Here is a 19,198-nt window from a genome sequence, read left to right on the forward strand (position 1 = left end):
GTTTAAGGAAACTTGATAAAACAAAAGTATAGATGGGTCATGAGCTATATTACTGGATGAAACTTCTAAATTGATGAGGTCACAAATCCATCTAAGGATGTGAAAAGTAAACTTTAGCATGGTAACTTCTCCATTTAAAAAAAAAAGCTCTCAATGAGTGTTTTCTGACTAAGTGGAAAAAAAAGTCAGAATTTCCCATTGTGCTGTGTTTAGCAAAAGCCCATATTCAGGAACTCAAGCTCACCCACATCCTAAGCCCAGTGTTTGCCCTGAGAAGAAATAACTAAGAGAATCTTAACTGAGCCATACCTCAAAATTATTTTCAAGAGCCCTAGAGTTGGACTATTGAACTTGGGGGTCATGGGAGTTGAGTTCAAGTCCCAAATCTGTGATTTTCTACCTTTGTAATCTTCAGCAAATCATTGCATCTCCATAGGCCTCAACTTCCTCATCTATAAAATGAGAGAGATGGAGAATTGATCTCCAGGGTTCCTTCCAGTCCAAGAACTGTGATCTCAGGAATAATGGCACCATGACATGATTTACTCAGATCCCTGAACTTGGCACTCTTGCTGTGCTACGGCTTCTAATATTTGCCCCACCCCATCTCCTTTAATCTATGGTTTGTCCTTCTATATTCCTGACCTGAGGCTTTTTCTGACCTCTGTCCTCCATGCTTCGCTCTTTTTTTGTTTTGTTTTGGTTTTTTGTTTTTGTTAGGCAATGGGGTTAAGTGACTTGCCCAGGGTCACACAGCTAGCAAGTGTTATGTGTCTAAGGTCAGATTTGAACTCAGGTCCTCCTGAATCCAGGGCCAGTGCTCTATCCACTGCACCACCTAGCTGCCCCTTATGCTTCGCTCTTTTAACCTTCATCTCACCTTCCTATGTTCCTGACCTGCTCTGATCTCTAATAACTGAAATCCTATATCATTCCCACAATATTGGTGTGATCAGATGTGATTATTTTAATTGAAAACTGGATCTTCATTTTACCACAAGATTCACAATAGGTACTGAACTATTAGGAAATTCTTCAGATAGACCTGTTTTCAGAATGTTACCCTAATGCTGGCAAGATGGCATCAAACTATTCAAGATACCAGTAGATGTCTATTTCAAGCTTAAATGAGGGGCATCTACCTACCTTTTCCAAATACTTGCCAACTATAACAAGAGAACTCCTCCTTTCTGCATAGCCTCACCTTCCTCTGACATTTTCAGTCCTACAGTGAGGCAGTAGAATAATGGGCTGATTACTCAGTGAAGCATAAGCTTCCTTCAGAAATCAGGTAGGGCAAATCCCCCTGAAGCCTCCAGTACTTTACATATGGGGTATCCCAAAAGCCTTAGTGCAGTTTTTAGTTATTAAAACTTAAAACTTCACTAAAAATCTTAGGATACTGTGTAGTATAGATTTAGAGGTTTAAATACACATTGTTTTGTGTATTGATTGATGTTGGGTACTAGGCAGAATCCTTGGAGCCAATTGGTTCTTTTCAGCCACTAAGAAATATGTCCTTCGTCTTTGGGCCAATTATATCCTGACCCAGGCCCTGGTATCTTTTGTTCCTTAATCACTGCTGTATCTTGGGGAGGGAAGTAAGGAGGAGGGGGAGAAAAGTTTAAAACTCAAAAGATTATGGAAGTGATTATTGATAAATCAAAATAAATTAATAAAAAAAATGAAAAAAAAATCATTGCTGTACGCTAAATGTCCCCTAGACAGGACTTCTGGCTTTCATCCTGGTTCGAGATGATCAGAAATGGTGGACAGGATAATAAGGTGTTTGATGACTAGTCCTCCTCTGTGTATGAATTTTAATTCCTTAAAGCCCTAAAACCTAGAAGAACATGGACAACATTCTATTTCTTGCACCTTGAAGCTCACAGGTCCTATTCAAGTACTTCATCAAGCTAAGGCTTGCTGTGATGTCAAAGGAGGGAAGAATGAGCTGAGCGTCAAACAAGGAGAAGAAATCGAAATAATCCGCATCACAGACAACCCTGAAGGAAAATGGTTAGGCAGAACCTCCAGAGGCACATGTGAGTCCAAAGTTCCTCTTTTTCTTCCAAATATTTTCCTTACGTTGTTATTCTCTTTGTTCTGCTTTTTTCTCCCACTACACCATTTCATCTAAGCTGTGTTTGTTTGCATTTTGCATATCAGTCATTCCTTAGCACTCCAATTCTGCATCCAATTCTAGTCACACGCCACAAGTTATTGAATCATTCCTCAATCTTTAGGCACATGGTTTGTTTCAAAATTTTTCAAAGTGTTAAAAATAATGCTGCTTTAAATATTTGTGGATAAACAGGTCCTCTCTTTTTTAGGATGAGTGAAGTGTGGAAACTGAACTTGTGATTTCATCCATTTAGAAAACACCCAATGAAGGACTTCTACAACCATTTCAGATCCTTCTTTGCAACTTATAGTCTTAGAAAGTTGCCCAAGGAACTGAGAGGCTAAGGGATAACCAGAGTCACACAGCCAGTATATAGAAGTGGGATTTGAACCCAGGTTTTCCTGATTTTGAGGCCAGTCCCCTGTGCACTGTGCCATGCTTCTTCTCTCATCCTATCCACTTGGCACTAATCTCCTTAGGATCTAAACAAGGGGTGGGGAACCTGCAGCCTCGAGGCCACATGTGGCCCTCTAGGTCTTCAAGTGTGGCCCTTTGACTGAATCCAAACTTCATAGAACACAGAACAGTTCACAAACCTGAAGTTTGGAAGCATGGTACAATGAAAAGAACATTGATTCTGGAGTCAGAAGACCCACTTCTGGTATTTAATACCTGTGCAATCTTAAGCAAATCACTTATCCTCCCTCAATCTGGTCTCTTGCATGTAAAATAAAAGGGATTGGACTAGTAGCTCCTATGATCACAATATTTTTACAACCTCCATTAAATCCATATTAACTTTCTTCTTATGAGGAAAAAAATTCAATGCTAAATGAAAATGTAGCTCTTTTAGCACTTTGTAGGAAAGGTTACTTACATCCTGACATTAACTAAATTTCAGCAGGACAGAGCTTTGAATTGTTTTAAAGAGAGCATCACAAAGGATCTATCTAAAAGTGAATCACAAAGCAGAGGAGTTGGTGTGATAAGAAAGATTTGGTACAGTAAGCATATCACTTCCTAGATTGTGGCTTCTTAAACATAAGTTTTTCCCCCAAAATCTGTAGATGGCTATATTAAAACAACAGCAGTGGAGATTGATTATGATTCTTTGAAAAGAAAGAAAAATTCAATGAGCACTCTTCCATCAAGACCTGTGGAAGATGATCAAGAATTGTACGATGACGTTGCTGAACATGGCAGCATTAGCAGGTGGGTCTATAAGTAAATGATGACACTACTAAGTTACTTCTGCCTGTCTGTCCTATAAATTCTGAGTTCTGGGGAAAATGTTGGCTTCTGTGCCTCCTGCTTCTCATTAAGCTGTCCTCCAACTAAATTAAAAATAACAAGAACTTGAAAAAGGTGATGAGCTCATTATAATGAATTCCACATTTATTTGTCATACTGTCATCTACTCATGTTGACTTTTATTTGAAAGAAGAAAACCTCTGGCCAAATTAGTAAGTTAGATGTACCAAGGTTGATCTTTTAATTATATTTGTCATGATGGGATTTGGCCTAGATGCTATGGCAGCTTTGTAAGTGGAATGCAGGCACAGCTGTTTAGAAAGAGCATTTCCCTTGGAATCAGACGACTCATGTTGGAATCCTCTCTCAGTACTTTGGGTTCAAAATCTGTCTCTTTTCGTGTCTTTGGGCAAATCATGTTACAGGCCTTGGTTTCCTCCTCTGTGAAAGGATTGAACTAGATGGCCTCTGAGGTCAATTTCCACCCAAAATTCATTATCCATGAAAACTTATTTGTATAACCACAGGTGAATCAATTAACGTCTCTGAGCTTCAGTTTTCCCATCTATAAAAAAAAAAAAATTTCACAATATTTGCCCTGTTTACCTCAAAGAGTTGCGTGAAAAGCATTTTGTAAGTTTTAAAGCACTACCTAAGTATGAATAATTATCATTGTTATCACATCAATCAGCAAACAATTATTAAGTGTACTATGAGCTGGTCATTGTGCAGGGTATACAAAGACATAAATGACACAGTCCCTGACCTCAAAGAGTTTACATTCTGTTGGAGGAGATAGTATGTATGCATATGAGTGTATGCAAATCACATACAAAAAAATATACAAGATAATTGGGGGAGAGGAGTACTAGCAGCTAGGGAAATTAGGAGAGACTTCCTATAGAAAATGTTACTTGGCTGAGCCTTGAAGGAATACAGGGATCCATAAGGGAGCAGTGAGGGGGGGAAATGCATTCCTGACATAGGGAACAACCTGGGTAAAGGCCCAGAGGTGGGAAATAAAATGTCATACATAAGGAATGGCAAAAAGGCTGATTTGACTCACCCAAAGAGCACAAGAACGGAAATGAATAATGTATCATATTCCTGAAAAGATAGCTTGGAGCCAGGTAGTGAAGAATTGTATATGCCAACCAGAAGAACTTGGTATTTGATCCTGCAGAGAATAGGGAGGCAGTGGAGTCAGTTCTGCAGGAGGATAACATAGTAAGATCTGTGCTTTAGGAATGTTACTGCAGCAGCCTTGTCAGACAGACTACTCATCCTCTTGGCATAAACCAAATCTTTCTTTCTTTTTTTTTTCCCCTGACTTACATTCCTTGCTCCATTATTGCATTACTAATAAGTGTACCATGGCAGACATGTACACTGGTTCCTAGTACTTTTGACTTCCATTCGCCCAACCTACCAAGGGCAGGAGTGGGGAGAGAAACACGGAAGGCAGGATAAGACACAAGTGATTTCAGCCTCAGGAAGGCAACCTGAAACACCTGGGAAACCGATTCACTTGTACTGCCCTGCCCCAGCCCTGGCTTCTAGGTGGAGAGTGAGGTTAGGAAAAGAGAGGTCATCACAAACTTTCTCTGGTGGCAGCCACTCAGCAATTAGGAGGCATCACTAAGGACAGGCTGGGATTCCTCACTGAATTCAGGTGAGAGGCTCTAAGAATTTAAGTCCCAAGACTTTTTCGAGTATAGGTCACAGTGGGTGCAGCAGCCGGAGATGAGGAAATGGTTTAGAGAGGGGAATGATTGGCTGCAGGGAGACTAATAATAATAATAATAATAATAATAATAATCTAATTACTTTACAAATATTATCTCAATTGATTCTCACAGCAACCCTGGGAAGTAGGTGTTTCCTATTTTACAGGTAAGGAAACTGAGGCAGAGGTTAAGTCAGACAACTAGTAAGTGTCTGAGGTCACATTTGAACTCAGATCTTTCTAACTCAAGGCCCAGCACTTTATCCACTGTGCCACCTAGCTGCCTCATACAACAGTACAGATGAGAGGGGTTGAATTAGGGTGGTGATCACATAAGAGGAGAGAAGGAGACCTAGACAATGTGACAATGTTCACAAAATGTGACAATTTTCACAAAAATCTTGTGAAAAAAGATCTTGTGAAAGGAGAATCATCAAGACTTGGCAGCTGATGAGATCTGTAAGGCAAGACAGCATTGAGGAGTATGGAATGACTTGAAACTTGCAAACCTGAATAATGGGAAGGATGGTAGTAACTCAAAAGTACAGGACAGAGCAAAAAAAAAAAAGCTCTGCATTGCAGGATCACTTTGGCCTTTTGATACCAAAGTTCAACTTTGTCATCCCTCCAGAATTTTAAAGGGAAACTCACAAGATTGGCATTTTTCTGCCTCTTGGGTCACTCAGACCTGCATGTTTTAAACAGTCCATTCTAAATGTCAGCTCTTTCTTGTATGCTTTGCTTCACTGATACCCTGAGGTGAATTTCTGCTATTTAACCAATGATGCAACTGACCAGATTAGTAGTGTCCTGCCTTTTGTGGGTCTGGCCTCTGCCTCTCCTGCTGCTGGAGGGAGAAGTTATGACAGTTGTCTGACGTGCTCTCATATCTACCATTTGAAGTACTTCTCTATCCTAAGAGGAGGAGCTTTGTCCAAACACTTTGTGCTTCAGAACTTCCCCATTTTTTCACATATTTTGGCAATGCCATGAAGCTCTTGACTATGAAGCATCAGTAAGCAATTTAAAAAAAAAAACCATAGCAACTAAGGGAACCTGGCAGAAACAAGGTCCTGGGATACATCAGTTAACAGTCTCTAGAAACAAGTCTTCTGTAGGATTATGATGCCCATTTTTAAAAGTCTACTTCGTGATTTGTGGACATGGCGAAGTGGAGGGGGGGGGCGGTGTAAAGTGGAAGCTCTAGCATCAGCTGAAGAGCTGTCCACTAAGTAGGTGCTGACAGACCTTCCATCCCCACCCTCCACCCCACAACAAAGCTGGAAGCTTTGGAGGAGCACAAGCAAATTTAATTGCAGGGGAAGAAAGGAGGTCCCTGGTCATTTCACTTGATATCACTTTTCTCTTCCTTCTTCCCTTCCCTCTCATCCAACATCCTCCTCCCCAGCTTTTCTTTCTCTTGGACCTAACAATTTGCAGTATGACCCCAGGAAAGTTATTCAACTTCAATGAGCTTCAGTTTTTTCATCTGAAAAAATGGGAGTAATGATAATTGCATTACTTTGGGGGAGTTGTGAGGAAAGTACTTTGTAAACAATAAAGCATTACATAATAATAATATATTTTATATAGCTCTTTGCAATTTACAAAGCATGTTCCCTGTAATAGTCTATAAAGTAGGTAGTACAAATTATGTTATTGTGGGAGGTTTTTGTTTGTTTTTTGAAGGATGAGGTACAGAAGGGTTTGGTCTAGGTCTGCGATTTCATTGGTGTAGAAATTCTATCCATTACCAATGAGAATCAGTGATTCATCTGTGACTTAGAGTCTTAGAGAGCTGCCCAGAAGTCACCGAGAGAAGCTAAGGGATTTCTCCAAGATCATACTGCTAGTAGGTGTCAGAGGCAAGACTTGAACTCAGTGCTTTCTGACTCCTGTCCCACCATCATTTCTACTACACCATGAATTTTTCTTGCTCCTTTCCTTATCTTCCCTATTCTTCTTCCCCTTTCCTTTCTTCCTCTCTTTCACCCTGCCCCCCTTTTCTTCATAATAATAATGATAACAACTAGCATTTGTATAGCACTCTGTGGTACATTTTATTTCCACAAGAAAAAGGAACCCCTTCAATTCAATTCAAGAAGCATTATTTTCTCCTTGACCTGAGAACTCTGGAATTTGGCTACAATATTCCTAGGATATTCCTGGGAATTCCTATGACAATTCCTAATTATGACAGCTATCTGAAATGCTCTCACATCTACCATTTAAAGTACTATTCAACATATTCAACAATATTCAGCAAGCATTTACTAAGTGTCCATTACATTCAAGGGGCGGCTGGGTGGTGCCATAGTGCACAGAGCACTGGGCCTGGAGTCAGGAAGACTCGTCTTCCTGAGTTCAAATTTGACCTCCTAGCTGTGTGACCCTTGGCAAGTCACTTAACCCTGTTTGCCTCAGGTTCCCCATCTGGAATAGGAAATGGCAAACCACTCCAATATCTTTGTCAAGAAAACCCCAAACAGGGTCACAGTCAAACATGACAACATTATATTACAGGCACTGCCTGCACTATGTGTTGGCAGTACAAAAACAAAAATGAAAAAGCCTTCCTGCCCTCAAGGAATTCACTGTCTACTAACGATACAGCATATACACAGAATATCAAATAGAAAATAAGTAATTTCTACAGGGAGAGTATTAACAACTGAGAGTTTGGAAAAGACCTTTTCATTTCCTCTCTGTAATTTTTATTATTATCTAAGTTATTTAAAAGTATAAAATTATTAACAGAACCAAAACTAGGAATTCTGATGTTTACGGCAAATTTATGTCACAGAAAAGGTCACTCTGCACTTGTTGGCAGAGTAAGGCATAGAAGGGGGATAGCCCTTTGCTCAGTGAGTCTAGCCTGAGCTTCTACAGCAAGGTCAACAATTCTGACACACAATCCCCTGAGTAGAGATGGTGAAAGTAGAGAAAGAGCCAGGTTGAGATTATAGGAGAGGAATGCCACATTAACAGTACTCTCAGAGATGGCATCTAAAGCCTGGGTGAGGGATTGGAGGTGGTAAAAGACTTTGAGACATGAAAGCCATGGGCTAGCTAGAGGACCAAAAAGCATGTCCCATTCAATTGACAACACTTTATGCTCTAAGAAAAAAACCCTGGTCACTGCACCCTGGCTACAGGTCTAATGCAAACCTGTAAAAAGCTCAGAACCTTTAACTTAATATGGTAAAACTTAAAAATCTCACAAGATGGATATCAACATTTAATTCAGTCTGTGTAGACGATCTAGGAGCTTTGTGATTCTTAGCATCCCCTTCTTACCACATTCCCTTCTTTATTATGGAATCTAAAGTAGATGAAGGGACTATTTTGTATTTTTCAGTTTCATGGGTTACTATAGTGAAAAACAAAACAAAACAGAATTATCATGTGGTCCCCAGTCCCCTAGGAACATATTTCACTCCTCAAACTCTTTTATCTTGCATTATACTTGTCAAACCATTCTCTGGCAGTTTTATCTTCTCTAGTGAATTGTCTCCTGACATATACCTTTTCTTTAGCTTATGTCGATGAATCATCCAGTATGTATCAGAACATTTGACATGTACCCCAAGTTTTTCAGAACTGCAGTGGCCTTAGTAATAAGAAACACACTGACCCAATATCATGGTGTTTGGCAGTTCAGTATCTCTAATAATTTCAGTTCTTTCAGAAAAGATATGAACTGCCATATACCATATTTCAAAAAATGAATGTTTCATAGCCAAGTACATGATTCAGTTCATGAATAAATGGCAAATCCATTAGAAAAGGAAATTGCACTAAAGTTGAAGACATTATCTAAATTTAAGTCATGCACCTTTTAAACCTTGAGGAATTTCTGAAACTCCAAATATGATGCATATACAAAGCACAATGGGAAAAGAGAGATGAACGCATATGAAGCTTTGAATCTGTACCATGTACGGTTTGCTTCTCCATCAAAATACATGTAATACGTATACTACCATGTAACAAACATGTTATAGGGTTGCTATTGAGATGGAGTGTGGGGCAGGGAGGAGGGGAGCTTTTCAGAGACATGTAGCCAATAATAAGGAGAAGAGATAGAGGAACCTATTCAATGAGTCCCCTCCTTGCTTCTTTAGCTGCTCATCAATAACGGTAATCTAGGGGAAATTTGTGGCTTCATAAATCTCTGTGTGTTTATAGTGCTCCTCTCTCTCCTCCCCTCCCTTACCCTCCCCTCCCTCCCTCCTCTCTACACTCTCTCTCTCTCTTCCTCTTCCCCTTTCCTCTCCTTCCCTTCTCCATTCTTCCCTTCACCGCTCCCTCCTTTTATTTCTCCTGCTTAGCACTTCGGGCTGGCTTAGGAAACTTGCAGGCAAAAACTCCCGGGTTTGCGAGTTCCAGGTAGAGGACGTGTGCTGCCTTCCCTCTCACGCCCCCTGCTGGGGAAAGTAGAAGAGCCACATCGACCACTCATATCCCGACTCCTCTTTCCCAATTCTTTTACCCAAATAATGTCAACCCAAACCAAGATTAACACTGAGTTTTAAGGGTTTGTTTTGTCTTTATCTTTTAAAAAATCCAACTATGGGGTAAATCATGGCACGAAAAAGGACACAGAGGCGGAAAGGGAAGCATGAAGCCAGAGCACAGTCTATTAGAAAAAAAAAATAACAGGAAAAGGGCAGCTAGGTGGCACAATGGATAGAGCACCCGCCCTGAAGTCAGGAGGACCTGAGTTCAAATGTGACCTCAGACCAAACACTTGCCACTTATTGTATGACCCTGGGCAAGTCATTTAACCCCTTTTATATATATACACATATATATACATACATATGTATACACACACACACACACACACACACACACACATATAAAACAAGGAAGCACGAAGGTTGACTTCAAGAGCAGGAAATGGTGCAAAGCACCTCATGGTCCTCACCCCTCCCTTCTCACCAGCATCAGTCATTCAGATTGCTATCAGTAATCTTAGTCTCTTTGAGTGAAAGACCTAGAATACAGAAAGCTTGGGTACCATTATCTCTGCACATGTTGGCAAGAAGGACATATGTCTAACACTTTGACCTTGCTTCCCCCTCCTTCCCTAGTCTCTCCCCTAGAATTCTCCAGGAACAGAACTCTTGAACAGAAACACAAACTCTCCAAAAGCCTTCACCCATAGCCCTCCCAGACTTTCTTGCTCCAAAACATCCATTTCTAGTGGATTTTGGGGTGGTTGTAGTTCACAAGGAAAGGTTATACATACAACAAACATATTATTTTCCAAACTGTCCTATTTGTTTCCCATTGACCTTACTTCTGTCTTCTTTTATACACTTAAGAAATGCTTTAGTGACATTCTTTTCTTACTTTTTTCCCATTTGACAACTTTGATGCTGTCTCCCTTTTCTCTTCCCCACCCCCGCCCCAACCATCTGTCACTGAAAGAAAGAAAAACAAAATCTTTGTATCAAGTATGTAAAGTCGAGCAAAAGAACTCCCTACATTGGCCATGTTCAAAAATATGCCTCATTCTATACCTTGAGTTCATGGCCTCCCTGTCCAGAGATAAGTAGTCCATTTCATCACCTGGGCTCATAACTGGCTAATTCATTACTTAAGTCTTTTAAGTTGTTTTTCTTTATAATGTTTTTTACTATAAAAACTGTTCTCCAGGTTCTGTTCGATTTATACTGCATTAGTTGATGTGTCTTCCTGGTTCTGGTTTTTTTTTCTCATCTCTTTTGTAATTTATTACAGCATAATGAGTCTCCATCATATTCATATAACATGATTTGTTCAGCCATTCCCCAGTTGATGGGTATCCACAACCCCTTGGTTATAAGTTCATTGAGATGATGAGAAAAGCTGCTATAAATATTTTTATACATACAAAACCTTTTTTAAAAAAATTTTTTAGAATATAGGCCTAGTGATATCACTGAGTCAAAGGGTATACATAGTTTATTGACTTATGAAGTATAGTTATAAATGCTTTCCAGAATGGCCATAGCAATTCCCAGCTCCACAATAATATTAGTATGCCCATTTTCTCGAAGCCCCTCCAACAACTGTCATTTTTCTTTTTATTTTCATTTTTTCCCCAGTCTTATGGTTGTGAGGTAGAAGCTCATAGTTGTTTTAATTTATATTTCTCTAGTTATTAGTGATTTGGTGCATTTATGGTGTGTGTGTGTGTGTGTGTATCTGTATATAGGTTGGGTTTCTTCCTCTGAAAACTGCCTGATCATATACTTTGACCATTTATTAACTGAGGAATAGCTCTTGTTCTTATAAATATGAATATTCACATCTTGGAAATGAGAACTTTATCAGAAAAAAATGTTGCAAAGATTTTTCTCCAATTAACTATTAATTTAACTCCATTAATTCTGTTCATGCAAAATCTTTTCAATTTTATGTAACCAAAATTGTTAGTTTTATCTTCTATGCTCCTCTCTATCACTAGTTTTATATGAATTTTTGAGAAAACTTTTAAATAAAGGCAGCCTGTTCTAACAACATCATAGCTGAATGCATTAAATTAGGCTAATTTGCCCTGATTCTCAATTTGGCTCCTGCTCTTGACTCACTTAAAATATTAACTTTTATTGTTAATGGTAATGACATGTTAAGCAGAAAATTCAATTTTGAATTCAAGGATTGAAATTAAGTATGACTGCTAGGAAAAATAATGCCTCCACAGTATTTTTAAATGCTTTGTTGCTAGGACAAGCTACACTAAAAAAAAAATTGCCTGATAAAATTAGAAGCAATGGAATTGTTGTTCTTTGTCCTTCGTTTTTGAAGGGGGCCAGTGATATCACAGGTGATATTTGACTTGTTTGTAAATTGGATTTAAATGATGCAGAGTTGCACAACATCATCAACCTCATGCTTTCTTCCTGAGTCATCAGAGTCCAGTAGCAAGACAAAAGTCAAGACAATGGTTGAGGGTGCAGGGGATGACTTTGGCATCTTCGATGCCTGACCAAGCTCTGAGAGCTCCACAGCACCTGCTTCTGTCACCTTCAAAGCCTTTGGAACAAGTTGTTCTCATCTACCCATTCTGCCAGGGAAAGTTTAGCCCATTTGTTGAGACCGTGTCCTGAAGTGTAGTTACTGTAATAGCTATAGCATACTACAGCTTCTGGGAGACACAAGTGAGAATTGTGTGAATCAGTCGGACACCAAGGATAGATAAGCAGCCCTGAAAAGGGCTCAGCAAACCCTCAGACCAGAGGTGCTAGCCCTCCCAGAACAAACTGTGAATCCCAGAAGCAAATAGAATACTATTGCATTGAATACCACCTCTTGGCAAAGGCAAAACCTATTGGGGTTCATATTTTATTTGCTTCATAGCTATTGGTTTACCAATGTGAGAAAGAATGATTGATTTCTCCCTGTTTGGTATGAGGGCAACACTCTGACTTCCATTCATCTAGAATATGCCTTCTAAAGCTCCAAGTGATGTTTCCACCTCTTTTTTTATGAGATTGCTTTATATCCTTTTAACTGGAAGCTAACAATTTCACCAACTAACTCAGATTGTCTTTTATTTTTTTCAGTCATAGTCAAAGTGGAAGTGGAGGTAAGATGAATATTTTTATTGACCATTTCTTTTATAGTATGCCACCTATACTTAAAGAAACTATTAATATTTAATTCCCAGATCTGGGATTTTCCACAAATCACTTAATTTCTCAGAGCCTGTTTTCTCAACAGAAAAATGAGAATAAGAATAATAATAATAATAATAATATATATATATATATATATATATATATATCTACCTTACAAGGCTGTTGTAAAACTATGTTGATATGATACTTGTAAAATGCTATGTAAATATGAACTAATATTACTTCCAAACTAGTTAAGTTATAGTTAAATTTACCTGTATTCCCTATTTGAGAGTTAAAAGCAATATGAAATGGTAAAATATATGAATATTTAAGACATAGACGTAAACATTGCATACAGTTAAAGTTTATTTCTTATCAAAGCTTTGGTAAAAGTTTTAGTATGAGGAAAGGATTCCAACCTGTGATTTCATTGGCATAGGGAGCTCCCAAGTAAGGCAATCCCTTCACCAATGCAGGTTGGTATCTTCTCTGCTATTTAGAGTCCCAGAGAGTTTCCTAGAGTACTGAGGGGTTAAATGATTTGTGCAGACACACGAAACATATCAGAGACAGGACTTGAACTAGATCTTCTTTGGTTTGAGACTAGCCTTATCTGCTCCACCAGTCCAACTCTTAATATAAATGATTTTTTTTAATTAACAAAAGCTTTTTTTTCTGCCATTAAAATCAAGGAATGTTCCCAATTCAAGATGATGAAATTTATGATGGTGTTGAAGAAGAAGAAGATAATGGGTAAGAGCATAAGATTTGTCATTCATCTTTCTCACTAAAAATTGTAATATTTTAAAAAATAATTATTCTTGCTATTCCATTAATACGAAAGAGACAAAAGAGTAGACATTATGTGATCAAGGAACAATTATTTAAATATATTAACTGAATAGAACTGACATTTTTACACTCATCAGTGGAGTAAATCAGATACTATAATTATACTAGACTTCAACTAGAATTATATTTTCTATTTGGGGGACTTTAGAAAGGACATAGAAAAAGTGAAAGAGAGGAGAGATAAAGGAGAGCAATAAGTATTATTACATGCATTTAATTCAGTGACAATTTATTTTGCACCTAGTATGGGCAAAAGTAAACCCAGTCAACTAGAAATACAAAGGTAATTATAATTTAAAAAGTGATTCTCAAACTTTTTGGTCTCAGGACTGTCTTACACTCCTAAAAATTATCGATGACCTTTTCCAAAGAGCTTTTGTTTATGTGAGTTACATCTATCAATAGGGCAGCTCGGTCTGGAGTCAGGAATACTCATCTTCCTGAGTTCAGTCTGGCCTCAGAGACTTACTAGCTGTCTGACCCTGAGCAAGTCACTTAACCCTGTTTGCCTCAGTTTCCTCCTCTGTAAAATTAGCTGGAGAAGGAAATGGCAAATCACTCTAGTATCTCTACCAAGAAAACACCAAATGAGGTCATGAAGAGTCAGACATGACTGAAAAATGACTGAACAAATATCAATATTTACTGCATTAGAAATTAAAATATCTTAGCATTATTATCAAAATAATTTTTTATCTTGAGGAGCCCCTGAAAGGGACTCACAGACTCCCAGGAAGTCCTTGGACCACACTTTGAGAACTATTGATTCCTAAAGAACATGGAAGACCAATGTTCTTAAGGTCCTCACTGTACAGATAACTTATATCCCTATGATAAAAGACAAACTACTATGAAGAATTTGAGGAAGAAAGTGTGGTACAGTGGAAAGAGCACTGGTTCTAGATTTAAAGAACCTGGATTCAAATCTTGTTTCTGGTGCTTACTACTTGTGTGACCTTGGATAAGTAATTTAATGTCCCTGTGCCTCAATTTCCTCATCTGTAAAAATAAGGAAGTTAAACTTGATGGCTTCTGAGGTGTCTCCCAGCTCTATCTAGATCCATGAACCTCATAACTCTGTAAGATCACTTTTATCTGTGGGGAGGAAATGATGTTTGGATCAAAGAAGGCTTCAAAGAGCTGAGTCATGAAGAGCGAGACTTCGGCAGCCAGAGTTCCATTGAGAATGGAGTCTAAGGGGAGGGGGTGAGGGAATTCAGTTTTGGAGATAGGAAACAGCTGAGCTAGACACATCAGACACTTGATAAATGGAGGGTAGTCATTTTTTCCCAAAGAACTTAATCACTAATTCATAATTTTTCATGAGCCATCTAAAAGTCCAAATGGTATTATAAAGATCATTGTAAAATGGGAAGAATGTAGCACAGCCAAGTTAAATAACTTTATAGTGTTTGTGATGTAGATAACATATAATAATTAACACTTCCTGGGTTTTAATCCTATTTTTAAATTATTTAAATTGAGAAGTCAAAGATTTAGAGTTAGAAGAGGCCTTAGAAATCATCCATTCCAATCCCCTTGTTATACATTTGAGGAAACTGAGGCCCAGGGAGGTAAAGTGAACTATTACCTATGAACTATTGACTTTACATGATAGAGCAAATCAATAAGCAGATATTTAAAACTTGACTTGGCTTCATATTTTGAAAATCAGAAGAAAACTCAGTGAATAGGCAGGATGGATAACACAGCTGGGAGCAACTCTCAAGCAAAATTCATCAAAAAAAAATTTTTAAGGACTCACCTCTAAGAGGACCTTAAAGGTCTCTTTTCTTTTTTTCCTTTTTTTTTCTTTTTTAAAGGTACTGTGGTATCTGTAGTTTTTTGGCTTGGACATAATTAAGCCCTAAATTAGGATTTTTTTTTCAGCCAATCCCAAAATTACAATAAAAGCAGATGCATATTTTGAGCTGATACAATATTAGCTGATTTTAATTCTCTAGTTCCATGCATCAAAAACAATGCTATTCTGAAAGTATATATGTCCCTCTTTTTATTAATTATTTTCTTTAGTCCCCAAGCCAATATGACAAAATGGAAAAAGCTTCGTATTCAGAGTCTGATGATCCTATTTTGAATCCTGGGTCTGCTACTTACCACTTGTTATGTTCTTGGTCAAGTCATTTCACTTCTGTCAGAGACAGTTTCTCCATCTGTAAAATGAGAGAATTAGACTCAACCATTACTAAGGTCCCTTCCTTCTCAAAGTGCCATGATTCTAAACATTGGTTCTGTTAAGGAGTACATGAGTCACACGAATGTCTGAAGGAAATTTTCCCCTTCCTAAGGCTTTTAGAATGTTTATAATGAAAGGAAATATCATAAAAGTCCAAAGATATGCTTTGTTTGGATTGTTTGCTGTCTGAATTTTGACCCCTAATCAATAAAGTGTGAATGATAAAGGCATCTGAATGTCAACTCAAACATCTTTACAGTTCAATGATTGCATTCTGATCAGTGCATGCATGCTCCAAAGCTCCACGCTACAGGGCGAAGAGAAGAGTAATTCATGGACCTGGGGGATTTTGAAGATGTTAAAGGGAAAAGATGACAAAAAGAAAAGTGTACGAAAGACATCTAAAGACACTAAGTCAGACAGTAACGAAGACATAGCGTAAGAGTCAGCCAACCAAGTGCCGTGCACAATAATGACACTAATATTAATCCAATGACTACTAATATTTTTCATAACCAAGTAACCGCATAAGCAAATTGTTTTTGATAAACCAGTTTCTTAACATGCTCTCTGTAATTAATCATCACCATATTCTTATTATTTTTTTCTTTCATTCATAAGTTCACTCAACTAAGGGACTTAATTTTTTACAAAATATATTTTGCTTTCCCAACACAAAGAGTATACATTAAAACAGCTCATTTTTACATTGTGTGCACAGCTAAGGAACAACATCATAAGGGCATATTTCATTATTTAAGTAATGAACTGATTGCTTTTAGATTGAGCACGAGAGAACATGTTCTCTTTCAGACATTAACTTGCTAGTTATATATGAAATAAATAATTCAATCCAGAACATTTTTATTGACTACTAAGCAGTGAACCACATGCCAAAATAAAGAATATCACATTTAAAGACACTTAGAACTTCAGTTTTTATTATTCTTTAAATTATCTATTTCTTCAGTGCTGTACTTTAGATGAAAGCTATAAAGCTTTATCTTAAAAAAACAAAGAGCTGGGGTTTTTCCCCATTTCCCTTAAAAACATGAGTGGAAAAGCCTTCCAGCTGAATTTAAAGATGAAAAATAGTGTTCTCTTGTAAGGAAAACCTTTACTTCGGAGGTTTCAAATGGATTTACCATATGTGCTTCAAAAACCTAGTCAGTCTTCCAAGGAAATTCAGTACATGTAATCAGGAAATTGGTTCTAAAATTTCTATCAGAAACAAAAGTTCATCACTTTGATAAACAGAACACTTAAAATTTCTAGAAAGAAATGAAAAGAAATAATCTCTATGCAATACCACTTAAGAATAAACCACATCACAGGAGGTATTACTCTATCATTTAACCACTTTATACTGATTTCATATCACTTTTAAATTTATGATCTCACACTGGGTAAAATGGACATTCCCCTCTTGGTCACCATTTTTCCTGTATTGTGCCAAAGAGTTAAAATACATGTAGTAAGAAATATTTGTATTATTTCTGTTGATTTGAAATTCTGTTTTTTATACTTCCAAGCAATCTTGAACCAGAGTTATAGGATGGTGGTCAAATTGGAACTGGACCAAAAGATTTAGTCAACTCAATTTGTTGTAGCCATCCATGTGGCTAAGTGGTTTAGTGACATCCTGGGAGCACTACTTCCTTCAGTCATGCCATATGACTTTTCCTTCTGGTTCTGTGAACCAGATTTATTTATTTTTACTCAACTGATTTGGTCAGTCATCTAAACATGACCTTGATGATATCTTGTTTGCCTTGGTTCAATGCAAACTTCCAAATGAAACCCAAGTTTCATGGTAAAGGCTCAGTATCACTGGGGAAACGGAAGATGAGAGGGGAATGGCAATCAATCACCTAATTAACTACTGAGAGCCACCTGGCTATCACTTACTCATGTCTACTCTAAATAATAAGAAAATATTTGAATTTACATAGTAATATGAATGTAATTGCTTTTATTTTTTTTCCAGTTTCCCTTCTCCCCCAAAGCAGCTTGGATTGGGTAAGCAGAGAAGTTGTATTATTTATCTTGTTTCTTGTTCCATGATGAAGTGGGGACAGCTCTGAACTGAGAGGAGTAAACTTGGGTCCTAATCCTGCCTCTGCCAGGATAAACTGTTTGATATTTAAGCAAAGTGCTCTTTATCCTCCCTGGGCCAGTTTCTGTATCAGTTAATTTAAGTCAGTTGTACTAGATGAATCTCAAAGATACTCCCCTGTCCTAAAACTATTATCTTTGATCTGTGCTCATGTATGTGTTGTAAAAAGTGCTACTTTAAGTGAATAAATGAATGGATGCATGGGTGGATAAATGAATAAATGAACGAAAAAACATTTTTAAGGACTTATTATATGCCAAGGACTTTGCTAAGTACTGGGAATAAAAATAGAAGCTAGACATTCTCAACTTTTAAACAGCTCACACCCTAATTGAAAGAAATAATATATAAAAGAAATCCCAGATGCAGAACAGATGGGGAGGCTTAGAAGTCCTGAAGCTCAGTGAGGAGGAGGATGAAAAAGCCCAGGGGACTTTGGGTTCTACCAGGAGGTCAGTGCCAGGACTTCAGTACATAGGGACAGGACAGATCATAAGATGTGATGGTCCTCCATCTTGTGGGAAGGCATAGAGCTGTTGATACCCATCTCATCCAAACCCTATAATACCCTAGCTGCTCCAGGGAGGTGGAGGAGAGGAAAGGCAAAGTGAGTTCTTGGGACTAGCCCAAGGGAGCAGGTGAGGAGGGAATGCAAAGATGGGAGAGAATTAGCATAACTTATATAGCATTCTTGTTTTTTTCCCCACCTAGGCAGAACCCCTTGTGATTAAAAATCAGTTTCCGTAAGAAACACAGTCACATTCAATTATGCTAGGACTTCTAGAGTCTGACTAGAAAAAGATTCATTGTTTAAAATATCAACCAAATACAAAATAGTGTGGTATTTATTTTCCTAACATAATAATCTAAAATCAAACATAAGAACAAGGCACTGAACTGATCATTGTAATTGAATCAATAATTTTCAGATGCTTGCTCAAAAGCCTTAGCAACCCAGAAACCACTGAATGAATTAAGCTATAGATATCAAATATAACTGCTCTGATGACTAGGTAAAAAATATGTCCAAAAACAAAAGGACTAAAAATATAGGGAATATGGTGGAGGTGGTTAAGCACATCATTATTTGAAATATTTGCAAGGGATTTTTCAGCCTTCCATACACTAAGGATTACTCAACAAAAATTTATCAAGTTCCCTTTGTACAAGGCACAGTGATAACCAAGAGAGGGGGGGAAAAACAGTTCTGGGTGTTAATTGAAGGCACATACATTCTCACGGGGATGCAAAATTCATGCAGAAAATGAAATACAAGGCATATACAAAATGATAAAAAGTAATTTCAAAGAGGAGACAG

General features: G+C 37.8%; 1 protein-coding gene across 7 annotated transcripts in view; it reads left to right on the forward strand.

Moving 5' to 3' along the window:
- FYB1 (FYN binding protein 1) overlaps nucleotides 1–19,198 on the forward strand; it is a 202,804-nt gene that overhangs the window by 153,746 nt on the left and 29,860 nt on the right. For 5 of the 7 annotated variants that reach the window (XM_078153208.1, XM_078153207.1, XM_078153206.1 and 2 more), the window contains exons 8-13: nucleotides 1,886–2,045; nucleotides 3,193–3,337; nucleotides 12,659–12,681; nucleotides 13,408–13,468; nucleotides 16,065–16,202; nucleotides 17,752–17,783. In XM_078153208.1, the coding sequence (XP_078009334.1) occupies nucleotides 1,886–2,045; nucleotides 3,193–3,337; nucleotides 12,659–12,681; nucleotides 13,408–13,468; nucleotides 16,065–16,202; nucleotides 17,752–17,783 (559 nt within the window). The remainder of the gene's footprint in view (nucleotides 1–1,885; nucleotides 2,046–3,192; nucleotides 3,338–12,658; nucleotides 12,682–13,407; nucleotides 13,469–16,064; nucleotides 16,203–17,751; nucleotides 17,784–19,198) is intronic. The other 2 variants (XM_078153210.1, XM_078153209.1) reach the window with 1 other exon arrangement.

The sequence above is a fragment of the Phascolarctos cinereus genome, unplaced genomic scaffold (genome assembly GCF_003287225.1).
Source record: "Phascolarctos cinereus isolate Bilbo 61053 unplaced genomic scaffold, phaCin_HiC Scaffold_4;HRSCAF=312, whole genome shotgun sequence".
Taxonomy (NCBI): domain Eukaryota; kingdom Metazoa; phylum Chordata; class Mammalia; order Diprotodontia; family Phascolarctidae; genus Phascolarctos; species Phascolarctos cinereus.